The sequence below is a fragment of the Dermacentor andersoni genome, chromosome 8 (assembly GCF_023375885.2).
Source record: "Dermacentor andersoni chromosome 8, qqDerAnde1_hic_scaffold, whole genome shotgun sequence".
NCBI lineage: Eukaryota > Metazoa > Arthropoda > Arachnida > Ixodida > Ixodidae > Dermacentor > Dermacentor andersoni.
In genome coordinates this window covers 81,758,909-81,776,565 of record NC_092821.1, presented here as the reverse complement: position 1 = coordinate 81,776,565, position 17,657 = coordinate 81,758,909, and the positions used below count along the sequence as shown (strand labels likewise).

The window sequence follows — 17,657 nt, the reverse complement described above, 5'->3', positions numbered from 1 at the left end:
CGTTCCTACCGTCGGCATTTCGTCGTTGCCCTACAGTCGTCGTAATGCCGTCGTGGTCATTCAATCTACATTCTGCCCTAATTATAGCAGTGTCGTCATGTCATCGTGATAATTGCGTTGTCTTCAAACAATCGTCGTCATACTGTCGTCGTCGTTCTGTGCTCGCGATTCCATTGTCATCCCGCTGTTCTCGTGTTATTGTCATCACTCTGTCATCTTAATACCGACGCCAGCATTCCATTGCTGTCATTCATTTGTCGGCACGCGTAAAAGGTGCGTGATGGAGGGCCACAAGTTTATGTTGGGGCTAGGCGGTCCCTGTGAAATTGTCCCGAAATTTGTCATGTGATTTGTGCTTGCAAATGGTCGCTGAACAAAAGCAGCACTCTTCGCAAACACCTATAAAAGTTTCGCTTAAAGGGATTTCCCACAACGCGTGGAATCCACAGGTTTTTATTAGCTCTGGGAAATATAAATCTCGGCCAATATTCGCAGCTTTCAAATGAAATTCACTCAGTAATTCGAATGCTGCATACATGATTTTCGGACGCAAAGAAACCTTCGCTTGCGCAAACGCACCAAAAATGTGCTCGCTTGGAATTTAGTAGCACACCAAAAAGCTTCGTTCCTCTCGCAAAGCTGATAATTAGACAATTTCGACTGCATGTTGCTCGAGTTCTACAGCCAGTCCTCTTACAATATGGGACTGTAGCAGCATAGCCATCGCCTACATGTTGCTCCAGAAGAAGGCAATGCAGAAGCCATGCGTTGTGGCAGCAACAACCGATGCCACATTGAGCCCACCGCATCAGGGTTCCTTCGCTGATCCTGGCCGGGGCTTCCACTACAATGGACGTCTACCGCCACCCACGAAAAACTGAATCACACTCGTTTCCGGAACTTTAATATTGTTACGTGTGGAAAGACACAGACGAAGGAGGCTATTTACAGGCTATTTGCACTGGAGCCAGAGAGCCAGGCCGACACTCGCTCGCGCCAAGGGCACATGCCCACTTCGTCGTTCTCGCGGCGGCTCGTCGCTTGGGCATCTCGCGGATAATATCGTAACAATATCAAAGCACCAACACACTGGCAAAACCGTTTACCTACGCGGGCATGTCTAGAATACTCACCTTTCGCAGTGGCGGCTTCTCCGTCGGGATGGGCCATCTTATGAAAAGCTGTGGGTGCTATGCCGATGGGCATAGAGACGCGCTGTTCCAGTAATACACTCTCCAAGCTTCGGTGCGCTACGCCCCTCAGGAGCCGCGGCAGAAGGCGGAGCCTGCATAGAGGACGAATACATAAATATCACCGCATGACCTAAGAAACCTTCCACGCGGCGATACTTTGGTGGAGCGTAGGCGAACCCCAAAGCTTCACCGGCAGAGCAACCCGATAATAAAGTGAACCTTGTGGAGTGAACTTTTCTCCAAAAGATGTTCCGAGGCGAACGTTGTGGGGACACTCGACCCTCACGCGTCCTCTGCTGTTTTCCCCACATGGCTCCCGCGTCATAGCTCTCGCGTCTTAGCTTAGCGCCGGCGGCGGTCGGTGTGGTTACGGCACATTATGAGAGATGGCACGAGTGCTGCGCTGCTAATGCTACTTAACGGTGGGGTTACTGGGGCGCGATTACGAGTGGGCTCTCCCTCTTTGACCCTCTTTGACTTTAACCGCTCTTTGAACAAAATTCTTGCTTTCCACAACGTGATCACTGCATTTGGGTCGTGTGGATTGTCTTCCAGAACATGTCCATCACTTGCCTTTTGCAATAATGGACCCTCAGCTTTAGTTTTTCGTGAAAAGGCACTCGTTCCATTGAAGACGCACTAGCTTCATGCCGGGGCCGCTTGGGGCGCTAGATGCATCCAGAAAAGCTGGATATGATGATGGCTGTGATGACCACGGTGCTCTGGAGCACAATCTCAATGTGGAGGCAACCTTGGTTCACCATGGTCGTGGAGCCTATGCATCATACAGCGGATTTCGGCCGGTTGCAAGTACATTTCGAATATTAAACTGCGTTCTAGAAGGCTATTTCTCAAGCGACCTAACTTGTAAGTCGTTTAAATACCGCCAGTTGTTCATTGAAGTCACTAAATAAAGTCGCTTATTGCTAAATAGAAAACTCTGTTGTCAACAGACCAAAACGTCACTGAATCGCGCAATAAGATCGCGAAATAGCAAAACCAAGTACGTGTAAATTATAAAAACAATCTGATTTTATGTTTTCGAAGATGATTACGTTAGACAGCCCCAAGAAACACAGGATGATGCAAGAGATGGTAAAACGAAGTTGTTTTGGGCTACCCTACGACAGCTTTCTCAGCAATTCAGGCTTGCAAGGCACGTCTCACAGCCGTCTCGCACCGCAAAGAGCGGTAACCCTTAAAGGGCCCCTCACCAGGTCCGGCCATTTTGAGCTGACAAGCGCAGAACATACAATGCGCTCTAGCGATCGTGTATGCAAAGTATTACATCGCTACGCGCCGCGGAAAGATCTGAAATTTCAAACCGAACACCGTTTTTCCTTCTCGTAGCGGCCACCGCGCTCCAAGCCGGAGGATGACGTACTGGCGTCTCTGTGCCTACGTACTCTTGTCCGCAGTGTGACGTCGCTCGTAGTGACACGTGAGTTCGAGTATTATTCAAGTCACCATCTGTTATTTGTGTAACCTGTTGCTTGAATTGACGAATTGAAGTTTGGAAAAATAATAAACCACACAAATGGAACGTCTGCACGCTTATTCTTGCTTTACTTCGCACCGAAGCAAAAGATGTACTTCCGCTTAGTCTGCTTGTTCCCACGGTCGTGCGGTCACGTGCGCAGGTACCGAAACTATGCCATATTCTACCGTGTTCCAGCACGTGATCATGCTCTGCAATCCGCTTGTTCTGCCTCAGTATTCGTGTAGAACTGAACACATGCCACTAGTCATGTGTCCTTGTGCACAGCGCGCAAAATCGTGCGCTGCGCGAAACGATAACAGCTCGCGCGCAACGCCGCCAGCAGAAATGCGCATCGCCGAAAAGGGAACCGAGGAGAAATAAAAAAAGTGAAGGCGGGGCCCGTGCCATATGTGTCACGCCATCCTTGATATCCGGTCCGACTTGGGAAAACGCAGGGAAGGAATTTCGCTTGCGAAGGCTAGACGGGGCGAGTGGAGAGGGAGTCTCGCTATGCAGTGGAGCCCGCCTGCAGAAATCATAGGTTGGTGGCACTGAAATATTTCTATCTCGGCAATTAATGAGCCGACATGAAAACATTTTGCTACAGAACGATCCCTTGAGGACAGGTAACAACTTCCAGCGTATAACCAAAATTTTCCATGGGGCCTGGTGAGGGGCCCTTTAACTGCTTAGTGCGGCCAGCCGTGTGTAATCTACTACAGCACGTGAAGGCGACACGCGAACAACAATCCTGGCTGCCCGAGCAGCGGATACGTGATAAGAAGTCGTACCTATGTGGGCGTAATTCTGAGCGAAAACCTGGCATACGCTGTCTTGTTAGATTTGTCGATGTGCAGGTGACAGTGCCCGCTTTCAGAAGTGTGTGTGTGGGTGTGTAGGGCGGGGGGCGCAAATGTCCTACTTTACCTTTCCACTTCTGACTGGGGGAGGGGTGTTAGAGGCATGTCTCCCCACGAACCGGCAGATACGTCTTACAAGCATGGTGCCATGCAAGCACAGGGAAATATGAAGGCATCTCCCTCGATAACCTCGAGTACTCGCTGCGACAACGCTGGCGGGATGAAAAGAGCTGGGAGCGAAAAGTGAGCATTTCGTGCTGCCTCAGTTTCACCGCGAAAACACCATTGACGGCCAAATAATTGAAAACAGTCTTGAAACTACTGGGAACTTTAATTGCACTATTGAGGTTCAGTTGTACTACTGACCGACCAAGTAGCCCAAATCAATGCCTAGGTCAAGACTTAAAGGACTATACTGCAGACTTGCATAGGTGGCGAAATTTACCATCTGGAACCGAGGTGACCCTGTGTCCAACATACATACTGGCAATGAGTGCCCTGAAGAACCTATTTATTTATTTATTTATTTATTTACCCACAGCGCCACAGTGGCATTACAGCGGAGGTGGGGGGGGGGGGGGTTGTACAAAAGAAAAAATATTACAAGGGCAGTCACAATGACAATGCAAACACTTCATTGTCAGTAATATTAACAAGAAATGAAGATAAAGCATTCCATTCCAGAACAGTGTGAGGAAAAAACGACATCTTGAACATATCGGTTCTTGACCTGAATTCACGCACTTTATGCTTATGATCAACCCGCTCGGATCTGTAGTGTGGATGAAAAATGTACTTCTCCCTAGGAATAGCAATCTTATCGTAATATATGTTATGAAAAAATTTAAGCCTTAGCTTTCTTCTTACTTCAAGGGGTTACCATTCTAATTCCTGTTTTATGCCAGACACACTAATGTATCTGCTATAATTCCCAGAAGCATAGCGGGCCGCTAAGTTCTGGATTCTTTCTAATTTTTGTCTGTCGGTCTTTGTCGGCGGGTCCCATACAGTACAAGCATATGCCGACGCGGACCTAATATACGTTTTAAATAGTAAATCCCTAGAGTCTTGCGGAAACAGTCTCGTGTTACGGCGCAAGAAACCCAACAGTTTGCAAGCTTTCCCAGCAACATAATCAACATGTCGATGCCAACATAGTGTTGAGGTGATGTACAGTCAACAGCAAAAGTTTACGGGATGCGGTTTCCCCTTGAAATGGGAATTACTGCACTGTTAGGTCATGACACTTCTAATTTAATGAATCACTGTTTAGGTGTCGAAGGCTACTACATGCTGGAACATTTAACTCGAGGCTGTGTGACCACGCTTCGCGAGAATTCGGCTTCTTGGCAGATCCTGCGTCCCATAAACTTTTGCGGTTGACTGTACACACCTAAATACTTATATTCGAGAACAGTTTCCAATAAGTGGCCGTTTATGTTATAGACGTAATTAGGTACATTCTTTTTCCTCGTGAAACACATGTGCAGTGTTTTTTGCAAATTCATACTCATGTGCCATTGTTCGCACCACCGGTGCAATGTATTTAGGTCTTCCTGCAAAGTAAGCGAATACTGGGAATTTTTCACTTCTCTGTAGACTACACAGTCATCAGCGAAGAGTCGCATGTGGGAAGTAATATTCTCTGATATGTCATTAATGAACACAAGAAAAAGCAACGGTCCCAAAACTGACCCCTGTGGGACGCCTGACGTGAGGCAAGTTACATTTGATTTGGCTCCGTTTATTGTGACATACTGACACCTAAAACCCTAATATTCCCTAATCCATTCAACAACCTTCTCATTCACATTTAAACAGCGCAACTTGTGGACTAAGAGACCATGATCTACTACGTCAAAAGCCTTTTTAATATCAATGAATATGCAGTCAATGATGCTACAACGATCCATAGCTTCGCATACCTCATGAACAAACTCGGTTAGTTGTGTAACACAGGATGTCCCTTGCCGGAAGCCGTGCTGATTTGGATTTAATAAGGGATTGAGATGATTCATTATGTTCGTATATAGGATGTGCTCTAGAGTTTTACAGACATTACTTATTAAGTATATAGGACGGTAATTAGAGACCAATTCCCGAGGCCCGGTCTTATGAATAGGGACCACGCAGGCAACCTTCCAATCTACAGGAAGAGAACTAGTGAGCAAAGATTTCTTGAATAGGAGAGCTAAAAAGGAGATACAGATTCGGCACACAACTTTAAAAGGCCATTGGACAAACCATCAGGGCCTCCAGCTTTGGACACATCTAGTCGTTGAAGTAATGCAGTAATTCCCCTTTCATCTATTTCTATGGGTGCCATAGGATTAACCAGCTGGTGGAGAGGCCAGAGCTCCATTATCGGAGCTTCAAGTGGCTTTCTGAAGACTCGAGTGATCTTGGTCGGGACTTGAGGCACTGTATTCCCGGCTGACACTAACGCGAACAAAAACAAATTACGACGGAACCCCGTTTCACGTGGTCGCATCGTTGCTCGCGATTTTTTTTACCTGCGACGCCGCAGGTGCGGTAAAATGCACCGTCAACTTCCGCACTCTTGCGGCTTTTTTTGTTGGCAGTTGCTCCACTTTCGAAAACACTCGCGTCGCCATGAAAAGAAAAACTAATAACAAAGCGGCTTGTATGACACGACAAGGTGACCTCTCAGCCTCGTAAATTTCGGTCTGGTGGAATTCCGGATTTGAACAGGAAATTTTTCTGCGCAAATACTTTTCATTTCTGTTGATTTCTTTCCGCCAAAGAGGAGTGAATAGGCCGACTGCAACAACTAGCGCGAAAAATGGCGAACCTCGAAAATCTCTTCGATCGCTGCAGGCATGCCAAGCCTCCAAGCGCGCTTGTCGCCGTGCACTGAAACGCAGTGCCAAGATCACTTCGTGTGAACCGGACATTGTTTGCATTGATAAAGAAGAGAATAATGGGCTGAGAGTGCACGAGAAAGATACCTCTTAAAGGCGTTTACGTTCTCCGCCAAAGTCTGCTTCTCGTCAGCACCCATGCTGTAGTAGAAACGGGGTCCGGGGCAGAGTTTTGCGAGCCCCATCCTCTCGATGTCGGCCAGGCTTCTGACAGGCTCGGGACTCGTCGATGGAGAAACAGAGATGCTGTGGTTATCCATGGCCGGAGTCTCGCCTGTCATAAAAGTATGAAGAAAGGACGTGCTATGAGACTCTTCTACGATTGTACATGCAGCGGCCTTTACAACGTCGTTCAATTTAACTGTTCATCCTATATGTCCTGCGGTTTTTTGCGAACATACACTCCTAACAGTGGCGCGACTGGGGAGGAGGGGTGGGCGGACCAATAAGTGCGCAGCGCTCGGGAGGATGCAGCTAGGTAGGAAAAGGGCGGGGGTTGAAATGACGAGAAGTATTCGTCAAAGAAGCGAAAAGACACTGAGTGGCGCAGTGGCACTTTTCTCTGACTGCACAATAGAAAGATGAACGGAAATTTGTAGGAGGGTGCCCTTAGCAAAGCTTCATGACTTTAGGTACTCCAGGGCGTGGAGTATAAATGAAATATAAAGTAGAAGCGTCGCCCCTGAGACGTGCATTATATGTTTCGCAGGTACACGCGCGTAGGGCTTGTTGTAACTGCTGTAGAAATACTGTCCGCCACCCTCTTACCGAGGTTCACTGCGCAGCAAATAATGCGAGATGAAAAATGAATAAATGTGTGTTTAGTGACGCAAGGGCCACGTATGGCCAAAGAACGCCATGCCAGTGTTAGTGATTTCGCAGTGGAATGATGAGTTCCATGAAGTTGATGTGACGTGGCTGTAAAGGGGCCTAAAAATAGCAGCTGTAAAATGCGCAACGTCTACGTGTAATATGATTATAGCGATGACTAATTACGTGTACTATGAGCCTTAAATTGCATTGCGAAAAATACGATACAATATACAAAACATGCCGCATGCGAAAATTGCCTAGAGCACTACTGCCTCACCAGAAACGTACGCAAGAACTTGTTTTCGTGGACCCACTTGGACACTTTGTTCAAGCCTTCTTGTACCTGTCTCTCACGCACTGCAAGGTTGTGGATTTGAAGCCTATTTGAATGTCGTCCACATAGATTGAAAAACAATTTTCATTTTCACGATAAAGGGCGGGCAGCTAAGAACGCTTCCCTGGGGTACACCAGTTTCTTGTATAAAAGGCTGCCACAATACGCATGCATGCATGCATACATATCACATTGCCTGTATCACATTGCCTGTATCACATTGCCTGTATCACATTGCCTGTACATACATACATACATGCATGCATACATACATGCATACATGCATACATACATACATACATACATACATACATGCATACATGCATACATGCATGCATACATGCATACATGCATACATGCATACATGCATACATACATGCATACATGCATACATGCATACATGCATACATACATGCATACATGCATACATACATGCATACATGCATACATACATGCATGCATACATACATACATGCATACATACATACATACATACATACATACATGCATACATACATACATGCATACATACATACATGCATGCATGCATACATACATACATACATACATACATACATACATACATACATACATACATACATACATACAGGCCCCTCGTGAAATGTACGTGGGGAGGCTTTGTGCGTACTAAATCATAACCATTTTGACTTTGATGACAGCCATAATAACCGCGGGGGTTCAGCGCCCCGGGTGCCGTTGACCCTTACGACGCCACCGACTATTAGGAGTAAAGGGACCTTTAACTAATTTTTGTGAGAGGAATGTCTTATACTTTTGACGCCGTTTTTCAGGCGTTCTACTCGTCGGTGAAGTTCAGTTAACTCTTCTTGAATAGCAATGGAGTCAATATGCGCCGCCACGAAGTGTGCAAGCTCTCGAAAGCAGAGTTAACTAGGGAATCACCTACTGCTAAGGCATGCCTAACCAGCCCCTGTGACAATAGTCAAGAGGAGAGAAGAGTTTATGATATTAATTACATTTGAACATTAAAGGGAAGCTGAAGAGTCTGTCGAATTCAATAAGACGCTCATATACGGATGCGGGAACCTTATAAACCATGTAGGTAAAATTTGGGGTTTTTTTTCAATTAGGAGCGACGTAATCGTCGGTTAAAATTGCGCTGTAGCTCCGCCCCCCGTCGAATGCCGCGCGCTGCTGCTGACGCTGACGATGCGAGCGGAGACCGGAAACCGCGGTGTTGTGACGTCAACACTAGTGTTCCGTTCCTTCGCAGCCTCCGCGACCGTGCCTGACCGTGCTTGTTTCTGCGTGCGTGCCATCGTAATCTGCTTCGATCGACCCTGCATTCCTTTGTTGGTGCGTCTGCGTGTATGTAGAGGGGTAGTCAACGTGCGCAGCATCAACCGAAGTGGTGGGCCGATCATGCCGGCTTTCCACCAGCGGCCGCGAGGATGTTGTCCCCTATTACTTCCCACAAGACAAGAAGCTTTTAACGAAGTGGGAGGCTGCTGTGAAGCGAAAGAATTTCAAGCGTTCAAGAACAACAGTGCTGTGCTCCAACCACTTCCGTGACGACGATTATCACCAGAAGTTATCATTAATGCGTGCGTTGGGTTTGCCAGTCAAGTCGGCTCGTCTAAGGCCCGGCGCAGTGCCGTCAGTGTTCGCGTACACAAGGAGCTCGTCACCGCTGTCAAGGCCAGCTTTCGCAATTCGGCCTGCGCAGTTGCTGTATATGGCCACAGAATGAGAGAGGACTACTTGCCACTAGCAGGCTTTCTAAACGCAGCGCGAAAAGATCGGAACAACGAAAACAAAGACGGCACGAGTGCGGACTCACTGATAATAACTAGGGTTGGAAGGCCTTATGAATACACGAACTCGCCGAAACCTGGATTTTGATTTACTGCGAGCTCCTTCGTGTTTGCACGCCGAACGGAAGGTGCATGTTTATCTCCCGCCCTTGACGCAGGTTTCGTCGCAAAGCGCCACGAATTTTCTATTTGCACGTGTGTTGTAAAACAGCCTGCATGCAGCTACCATAACGCAGTGCAAATGTAGAGTTTGCATGTGCTGGAAAGCCGGCGCACGCCAGGACGCTACGCTCCCCACTTCTCTCGCGCACAGCGAGAAACCGACCGTCTCACGTAGCCGACGGAATTCGCCGCCTTTACGACTTCGGTTACGAGTAGTGTGCGGATGGCGCACAGATGAAGGTCACTACACGCACTGCATGAACCGGGAAGCTTTTAACGCGTTTAAACCGTCTTTGTAGATTGCCGACAGCTTTGGACAGCGCACAAATGCCGACGATCGCATCCCCCCTTACGTTCCACGAGGAGGCATGCAGGAACACAACACTACAGTTGTTTGACCGGAAACGAGCTCACTAGATCGGCGAAAGATCGGCGAGATCACTAGATCGCTTTGCAAAAAAACATACTCACCAAAGAGCATTTCCAACACGAGGAGATCCCAAGACTTCGCTTTCGTTCGCGTGGAAAGCACTGCTCGCACCAGCATCGTTTGCTTCTTCGAGAGGCCGGCTCTTCGCAATCGGCTCGTACATGTAGGGAGTAACGCCGAACTCCTCAGAAAAACGCAGCCTCTCTAAGTTTTCCATTACGATCTCAGAAAAACAGCACCAAACTACCTGGCACCGCGCTTCATGTGTAGCGGCAGCGGTCGGTTCGGACGAACACTAGTGTTGACGTCACGAGGCACCCGACCAATCACAGGCGGAAACGAGACGCGCGAGCTGGGCGTGTCCGCTGCTACACTTTTCGTCGAAATAAAATATATTTGCGCTTTCTTTCACTCAATTTCGATACGATATTCGAATTCGGAGGGTTGAAAACCATTATGTACAGATGTTCTCATTTTTTCTGGAAAACCTTTAAGCTTCCCTTTAACCCACGAAAGGAGTCGCCAGCGCCAATTTACCTATATCATGTACATTATGCTGAATTCCTGCAACAACCTGCAATAATCCATCCTAGTAACCTTTTCTTCTTGTATATATTAAAGATTGCCTAACATACCAACATCTCAACGGAAGCTTTTCGCTAACGACTGCGTCATATACGAACAAATATGACCTTTCTGATTGTCATGACCATCGATCAGATCTTAGTAGTATTGTTGGTTTGTGTAATGCGTGGCTCATGAATCTGAACGTAAATAAATGTAAAGCAATAAGAATGACATTGAAAGCCAATCACTTTACTGCATTTAATTATCTCCTTAATTTCTCTCCACTTGCGTAATTTAACACATATCAGTGCATCCATGTTTTTACATGGTGCCCCACATAACATGAGCCAAGAATTTAAAAATGAAAGGCGCGTCAGAAGGGAATTAACCGAACGCATACTATTCGCAATAGCCTATAGTAACACAGATGATTTTTATTTTCCCCATAACTCACGAATCAATTAAGTTTAATTACCCAACTTTTTAATTATTGGCTGAGGACCCCCAGTATTATACGCACATTGGTAAAGTACCTTCAGAAATCACCGGTCAAGTTGTTTCCCTTACGATACCTCTCGCGTAGTCCCTTTTTCTGGGTTGCAAATAAATCCCGCGAAATATGAAAAAAGCAACGTGATGGCGCACTTGCGCAGTGGTATTGTGCTTCTCCAAGCGTGCGTTCGGTGAACAAAGTCGCCTCCCGTAGGATGACGGAGAAAGTGCATGCGGCTGGCCGAGCGCTGCCGATGAGATAAAGAACGCCCTGCCGCTTCCTCGTCGCCAGTCACGATGCAGCCGCATCGTGAATAGCGACCATCACCGACTGGCGTCTTCATTGCCGATTCTTCAACCTTCCAGCATGCTTTAATTGATCATATTGTTTAACGTCCAGGAACGTGGAAGCGCGTCGAGCGATACAGATAGCGAGGCCACTGAGTTATGCTCGAACAGCTACGACTCCTCGGACGATGACTTCAAAGTCGTGATGAGTAGAACAGCAAAAAGAAGACTACTGCTGGCACCTTCTAAAGGCTTGTACTATGAAGAGTACGCCGCAGCTCTGGCCGCACACTGTGCTCTTCATGCCCCTGGACCCGACGACCAAATTGCGGCTCTTGAACAGACAGCTCCCCCATTCGTTGCTCGAGAAAATGGCACCAAATGAGATTAGAGACGTAAGAATAAACACGCGACATGCCCTAGCAGTTGGCGTGTTACACCGTAGCACCATAGAAAGCCTACTTAATATAACAGATCGACAACGTAAAGGTGCAATCAATGATGCCTACAGGCGGCGATTGTAGTGCGGGCGTCATTTGGCACGTTGACGTCGCCATCCCGAATGACGACTTACCAATACTGATCAAACCAACGACAGAAGGCACTTCCATTACGAAAATTTCCAGATTGTGAAACACACGTCGTGTGGAGGTGTTGTTTCAGGAAGCCAGCCTTCCTTCTTATGTCAAAGTAAGGCATGTCCGCCCTCCAATACGACCATTCGTGCCGAAGCTCCTCTAGTGCATCAAGTGTTGCAAGACTAGCACCGTAAAGGGGGTGTGTGAACAACGTCGTGTGCCTGCAGTCCTCTGTGCCACATTCAGAAGACGCCTGCCGCACAGACATTCTAAACTTCCCTAACTGCAGTGGTGCTAACAAGGCCTCATCTAAAGATTGTCCGTGGGTGCGGAAGGAATTCGCGATCCTCAAACGAATACTGCGGGACAATTCAACGAATCTAGAGGCTGCTGCCGCTCTTCGGCGACGTCGGCGTCGACACCGAAGACGTTCACGAAAAACAGCAGCTGCAGATAGTGACATGCCATCCACCGTCAGAAGGGGTTGTCGCACCAACGCCGTAGCACCACCAATGCGGATACAAGAAAACAAAACAAAGCGGTAAGACTCGACCGCCCAGAAGAAAGGCCGGAGCTACCGAGAGCATGCACAACGCCATTCTAAGTTACCTCAAAACGCACCGACCTCGTGGCTTCGGCAACTGTTGAAACGACGTCGGCTGATAAACTCCAGGTCATCAACATGTTGCGGTCTCTCATGAGTGCCATTCGCGCTGAAATAACCAGCATGAAATCATCTGCGCAAGGCGCGCTACAGGGGCTGGATAGCATTGCTTGGACACCAGCGCACTAGTCCACTACTTGCAGCGCTTAGTTGAAATCATGGTAATAAAATGGAATGAAATGAAATCTACCGCTCTCACTTCGTTGCCGTTCCATTTGCAAGTTCTCGCTAAAGCTACGTCGATGCACAGCGCAGCTGTGCAGAAAGGTGCCAGTGCCACCAGCTGCAAATGTGGGTGATTGTACATTTGCCGGATGATATCATCTCGCACGTGCTTCACACTCGTTTACTTCCTCTAAACAGAGAACTTGGCTGTAAACAAGTCTTCCGCGTCAGGCTCGTTTCCCGGTGTTAAGCCAAGAACAGGCGCCTCCAAGCGCTTCCTGAATTCTCCGCGGTAATGCAGGTTAGACGCACCTCGTCCGTACTTCAACATTCCAAGGAAAATATAACGCACTCGCATAAAGCAAATTATTCTCTATACCGAACACGCGACTCTTACCGACTGATACTATTGTAACATAACTCAGTAATATTTAGCTTGACATTGGTTATAGTTAACTCGAGGCGCCCGCTGACATAGCAATGAAACCATAAAGAAAAATGGACTAAGGTAGGCCGGCACAACCTCGCGCATCTGGAACGCCATGCTTAGTGACGCTAACAAACACTTAAAAGCACAAGCACGATTCAGTGTCATCCACCACGTCTGCTTAGTGGCTATGGTGTGGGGCTGCCAAGCACGAGGTCGCGGGATCGAATCCAGGCCACCGCGGGCGTGTTTTCGATGGGGCGAAATGCGAAGACACCTGCATACTTAGATTTAGGTGCACGTTAAAGAACACCGGGTGGTCCATATTTCCGGAGTCCTCCCAACTACCGTATGCCTCATAATCAGAACGTGGTTTTGGTCCGTAAAACCCCATAATTTAATTTTTTTTTAGGGTTCAGTGCATATTGAGCATACTTGTGACGAAAAGAAATCAATTCTTAGAGCGCAGCTCTTAGGTGCCCGTTCCTACGTGGAGCGTCGGCGTGTCTGTGCATCGTTACTCGGTGTAGTCGAGCGAACGAGCACAGCGAAAGATGAAAGTGAACGCGGAGTACAGCGGGAGGCGAAGAAGAGCGAGCGAGGAGGAAAGGGGAGGCGGAGATTACAGTGAAAGCACGAGGCGGTAAATGGAGGAGGAGAGTATGGCGAAAGGGGTGAGGGGGGAAGCAGAATGCCGCACGAGACTACGAGATGGCGCCGTAGTATCTGTAATCTAATGGCATACGCGTCGCGATTCGTGTGGTACTTTCTGAAAGACACGCGATTACGATGGAACGTTGGACGAGTCACGTAGAAAAATCGACGCGCTTCACCTTGTAGATCAGACTTTCCACGATCGCTGACTCTGCTCGCCGCTATCGTAGTGCTTGAGTGTTACTTGTTTTGCTGGGCACAAGTACGCTCAATAAGGAGTTAAATTTGTAACTCACAATTTCGACACTGTGTCGTTCTTCACTGTCACTACCACGCGACAGTATAATCGTAATACAATATAGCGTCAGGCGGCTCTGCCTGGAGAATGAACGGCGCGACCGGTGGAAGTGCGTCGGTGGAAGTTTGCAAAGGAAGTGCTTCGTCGGCCGCAGCTGGTAACCGAGCTGCCCGGGCAGAGGCTCAGCGGCGCCGACGTCAGAATCCAGACTTGCGCGGCACCAAAGCAAAAGCTAAGCGCCCTCGCCGAAAATAGAGAATTATCTGCAACTCTACGTACATACGTGTCTCTCTCAAATTCCTTGCTTCAGTACACATATAGCTAAATAAATACACGTGTAAAGCTGCGTTCAAATTTCGCAATAGGGAAATCGTAATCGGCGGAAATTTTTTCTTTGTTCTTTTCTCCGCTGCAGACAACCTCGTTTGAAGCCATCACAAAAATTTCGTTATAGGCGGAACCAGATATACAGAATCATTCCTTTTTTTTTTTTTCGCGCATAAACCTGTTCGTTACAACCGGGCCCTACTGTAGCTTCGTTTCGGTCTGTGCTTCTCAAATGAGCGAGCGCGACGTGTTACCTGAGATGCTGCGAAGATCAAATGCGTTCGCCGGTCTCCACCAAGAGTCGGCCTGCGCAGACGAAACTTCCTCACTTGCAGCTGCGAAGTCCAGCGTCAGGGTCGCAAGCAATGCGGGTTGTTCTCTGACGCTGTTTTACCCCTCTTGCCGGTGAGCAGTACGGATGCAGTAGACGTCCGTGCTGCGAGTATGCTTTCCGCATTCCGTGACGTACTTTTTGCGATGCAGGTTGGGAGACCCAGCCCACTATTCGCGATGTGGCGCCGTGAGACTGCACGTCAGCGCGTGACAGCTGCCTATCGAATGCTGCAGAGGCAGCCGCCCGCTTGAAAACAAGTACGGTGTTACTGCTCAGCGCGTGCAAGTGTATTTATTAATTTATTTAAATTAGTTACTTATTTATGCACAGGGTATTCTACGTAACTTGTGCCAAGATTAAAAAGTATGCGAGTGCCACGTAGCCGAACAGAACAAAGGTAATGCTGTTTGTCGTCGCTTGGAGCAAGTCATTTTATTTCGCCTAGTTACGGTATTAATTGTTGCGTATTTAAATTTTCAATTGTTGAAATGAGAGCAAAGTTATCAATTGGAAAATGTGTGCGCGTACTAAGCTAAGCTTTATTACTAAACTTGAGTACTAAACTCCTCGGACGGTGATCTAACTATACGTAGGTCTGACTAACGCGGACGCGACACACGCGGATGCTGCGAAATTTCTAGGCACCCTCTCCTCAAGCAAAGAGCGCGCCAAGGTACACGCTCCCTGCGTACCTTGGCGAGACGGGCCCCGTGGCCCAGCTCTAAAGCACCAGGGCTGCCTCAGCCTCGTCAACCCCTGATGGCGATGCTGAAGAGGGGAGGATGACGTGCTTTAACAGCTGCGTTGCAGCGACAACCTTAAAAGCTTTAGCATGCCGAATAGGACCAGTAATGACATCGCAAAAGCGCTGCTGCGATGTTCGTAAAGAAACGAGCCAGTAAAAGGGCATGGTTTTCAATAATAAGAACTGCTACCGTTCTGCACTTTCAATACTTGTTAGGTCGAGAAGATCTAAAATCATGGCCATGCGCCGTGAATGTTATGTTTCCTGGCCTGTGTCTGTGGGCTGCCATTTTCAAAATTTTGAAAAATAATTTAATCATGAGCGCACGTCCTGGTTTGGGTGCCATTGGTGGTTGAACAGTATAGCATCTACCTTGCATGTACCGCACTCATATAGTGTATATGTACCTGAATATATGCGGAGCCTCACGGAAACGCTGACGGCCACGATGGCAATAGGTTTGTCCAGAGCGTCCATATAGTGGCTATCGCAATAATATTAAACTTTTCATGCACAAATTCACGGTACACGGGTGTTATGGCATTAGAGATTGGATCCCGTGATTTCGTGCTTAACAGCGCGACGCTACAGCCGTTAAGAGACCCCGGCGGATACCCCGGAAGGTAAAAAAGCGCGACATAGGTCGCACGACCGATCGTGACTGGAGACCAAGGAGCGACTCGCGGTGACAGTTCACACCGGCAAGCTCGACATTCCCATCGTCACGTCGTGACACAGATTACACGCCGGTTTATCGTCCTTAGAAAAAAAAATTATGGGGTTTTACGTGCCAAACCCACTTTCTGATTGTGAGGCACGCCGTAGTGGTAGACTGCGGAAATTTCGACCACCTGGGGTTATTTAACTTGCACTTCAATCTAGGTACACGGGTGTTCCTGCATTTCGCCCCCGTCGAAATCCGGCCGCCGTGGCCGGGATTCGATCCCGCGACCTCGCGCTTAGCAGCCCAACACCACAGCCACTAATCAACCACGGCGGTTGGTTTATTGTCTTTTCAAATAGCTTACACACACAGCTGTCAAAGCATTGAGTCATTAGCTGCTAGATAAGGACGCGTGCTTTGCTTCTTTAAGTGTGGCGATTGCTATAGCTACTGTCCAAGAAGATGGAAGGTACCCGCGGCAGTCCACGTGACATTACAGGACACTAAAAGCCAGGGCACAGGTATGTGCGTGCGTGCGTGTGTGTGCGCGTGTGCGCGTGCTTCACCATTTAACAGATGATGCGGTCACCACCTGCTGCCAAGCTGTTGCAGCAAGTGAAACAAGCGTAAGTTCAGCTAAGCTAATAGGGGGTTATAATCTTTATTTCGTGCACATTTTCGATCAAGGGGCTGTCACTCTGCGCTTTCTTTCAACCTCTGGAATGTTTGTGTGTAATGGAATGCGCGAGAGATATATTCAAAGTGCTCGTCCAGACACTGTGCCTGATCTTCCAGGCTCTCACCTTGGGTACTTCCGAACAGTGGTGGGCTTACCTACAGGCCCTTTAATTTTCCCACCCTATTCCAGAATTTCGCCTCGTCCGTGTAAGAGTTAACGCCCAGAGATGCTCATCTCCCGACTCTCTCTCGGTCGTATTGAGCACCGTACTAAATTCGGGAATGGCTGACGTCAGATATCTCGGCCAGTCAGCTAGCATAGAATAGTCCATGCGCAGCATTTAGGTGATTCAACCAGGTGCTGCTGCCCGTGAGATTAGATTCTGTCCATGAATGCAAAACAGGAAGGTTTTGTGAAGTGCTGTCCATCCAACGGGCGTCGCACTGCTGCCGCTGCCAAATGTAACTCAGTCGTTAGTTGCTTCATACAAAACTGCGGAACACGGTTTCGCCTCACCTCGTTGGCAAGGGGCTGTGTTTTATCGGAATGGTTGCAGGAAAATGCTTCTTTAACACGTTTATTTTCTCCCAGGCAGATTTTCGACATTGTGGTTGCTTGAAACATGTGTTAGAAAGTAGGTACCTAAGAACAAGGATTGCTGTTACATGCTGCAGATGTCATCGTTGTTAGATTTTTCATGAAAACTGCGCACATTGTTTATGAAGCCGGTTTACGCCTTGACGCTGTGTGACCAGACTTACCGCACAGAATGCTTTGTTTGTTTGACGGATGAGTGCCTTCTTGCGGGTGCATTTTGTACTCCAC

General features: G+C 47.9%; 1 protein-coding gene across 3 annotated transcripts in view; it reads right to left on the bottom strand.

Annotated features, from left to right (window-relative positions):
• Positions 1–17,657, bottom strand: part of LOC126538719 (2-Hydroxyacid oxidase 1-like) — a 47,780-nt gene that overhangs the window by 24,222 nt on the left and 5,901 nt on the right. Inside the window, exons 1-3 of one of the 3 annotated variants that reach the window (XM_055074919.2) lie at positions 9,992–12,468; positions 6,503–6,689; positions 1,134–1,285 (exon numbers count right to left, since the gene is read on the bottom strand). In XM_055074919.2, the coding sequence (XP_054930894.1) occupies positions 1,134–1,285; positions 6,503–6,689; positions 9,992–10,067 (415 nt within the window). In that variant the 5' untranslated portion in view covers positions 10,068–12,468. Of the gene's footprint in view, positions 1–1,133; positions 1,286–6,502; positions 6,690–9,991; positions 12,469–17,657 lie in introns of those variants that run through there. The other 2 variants (XM_050185442.3, XM_055074918.2) reach the window with 2 other exon arrangements.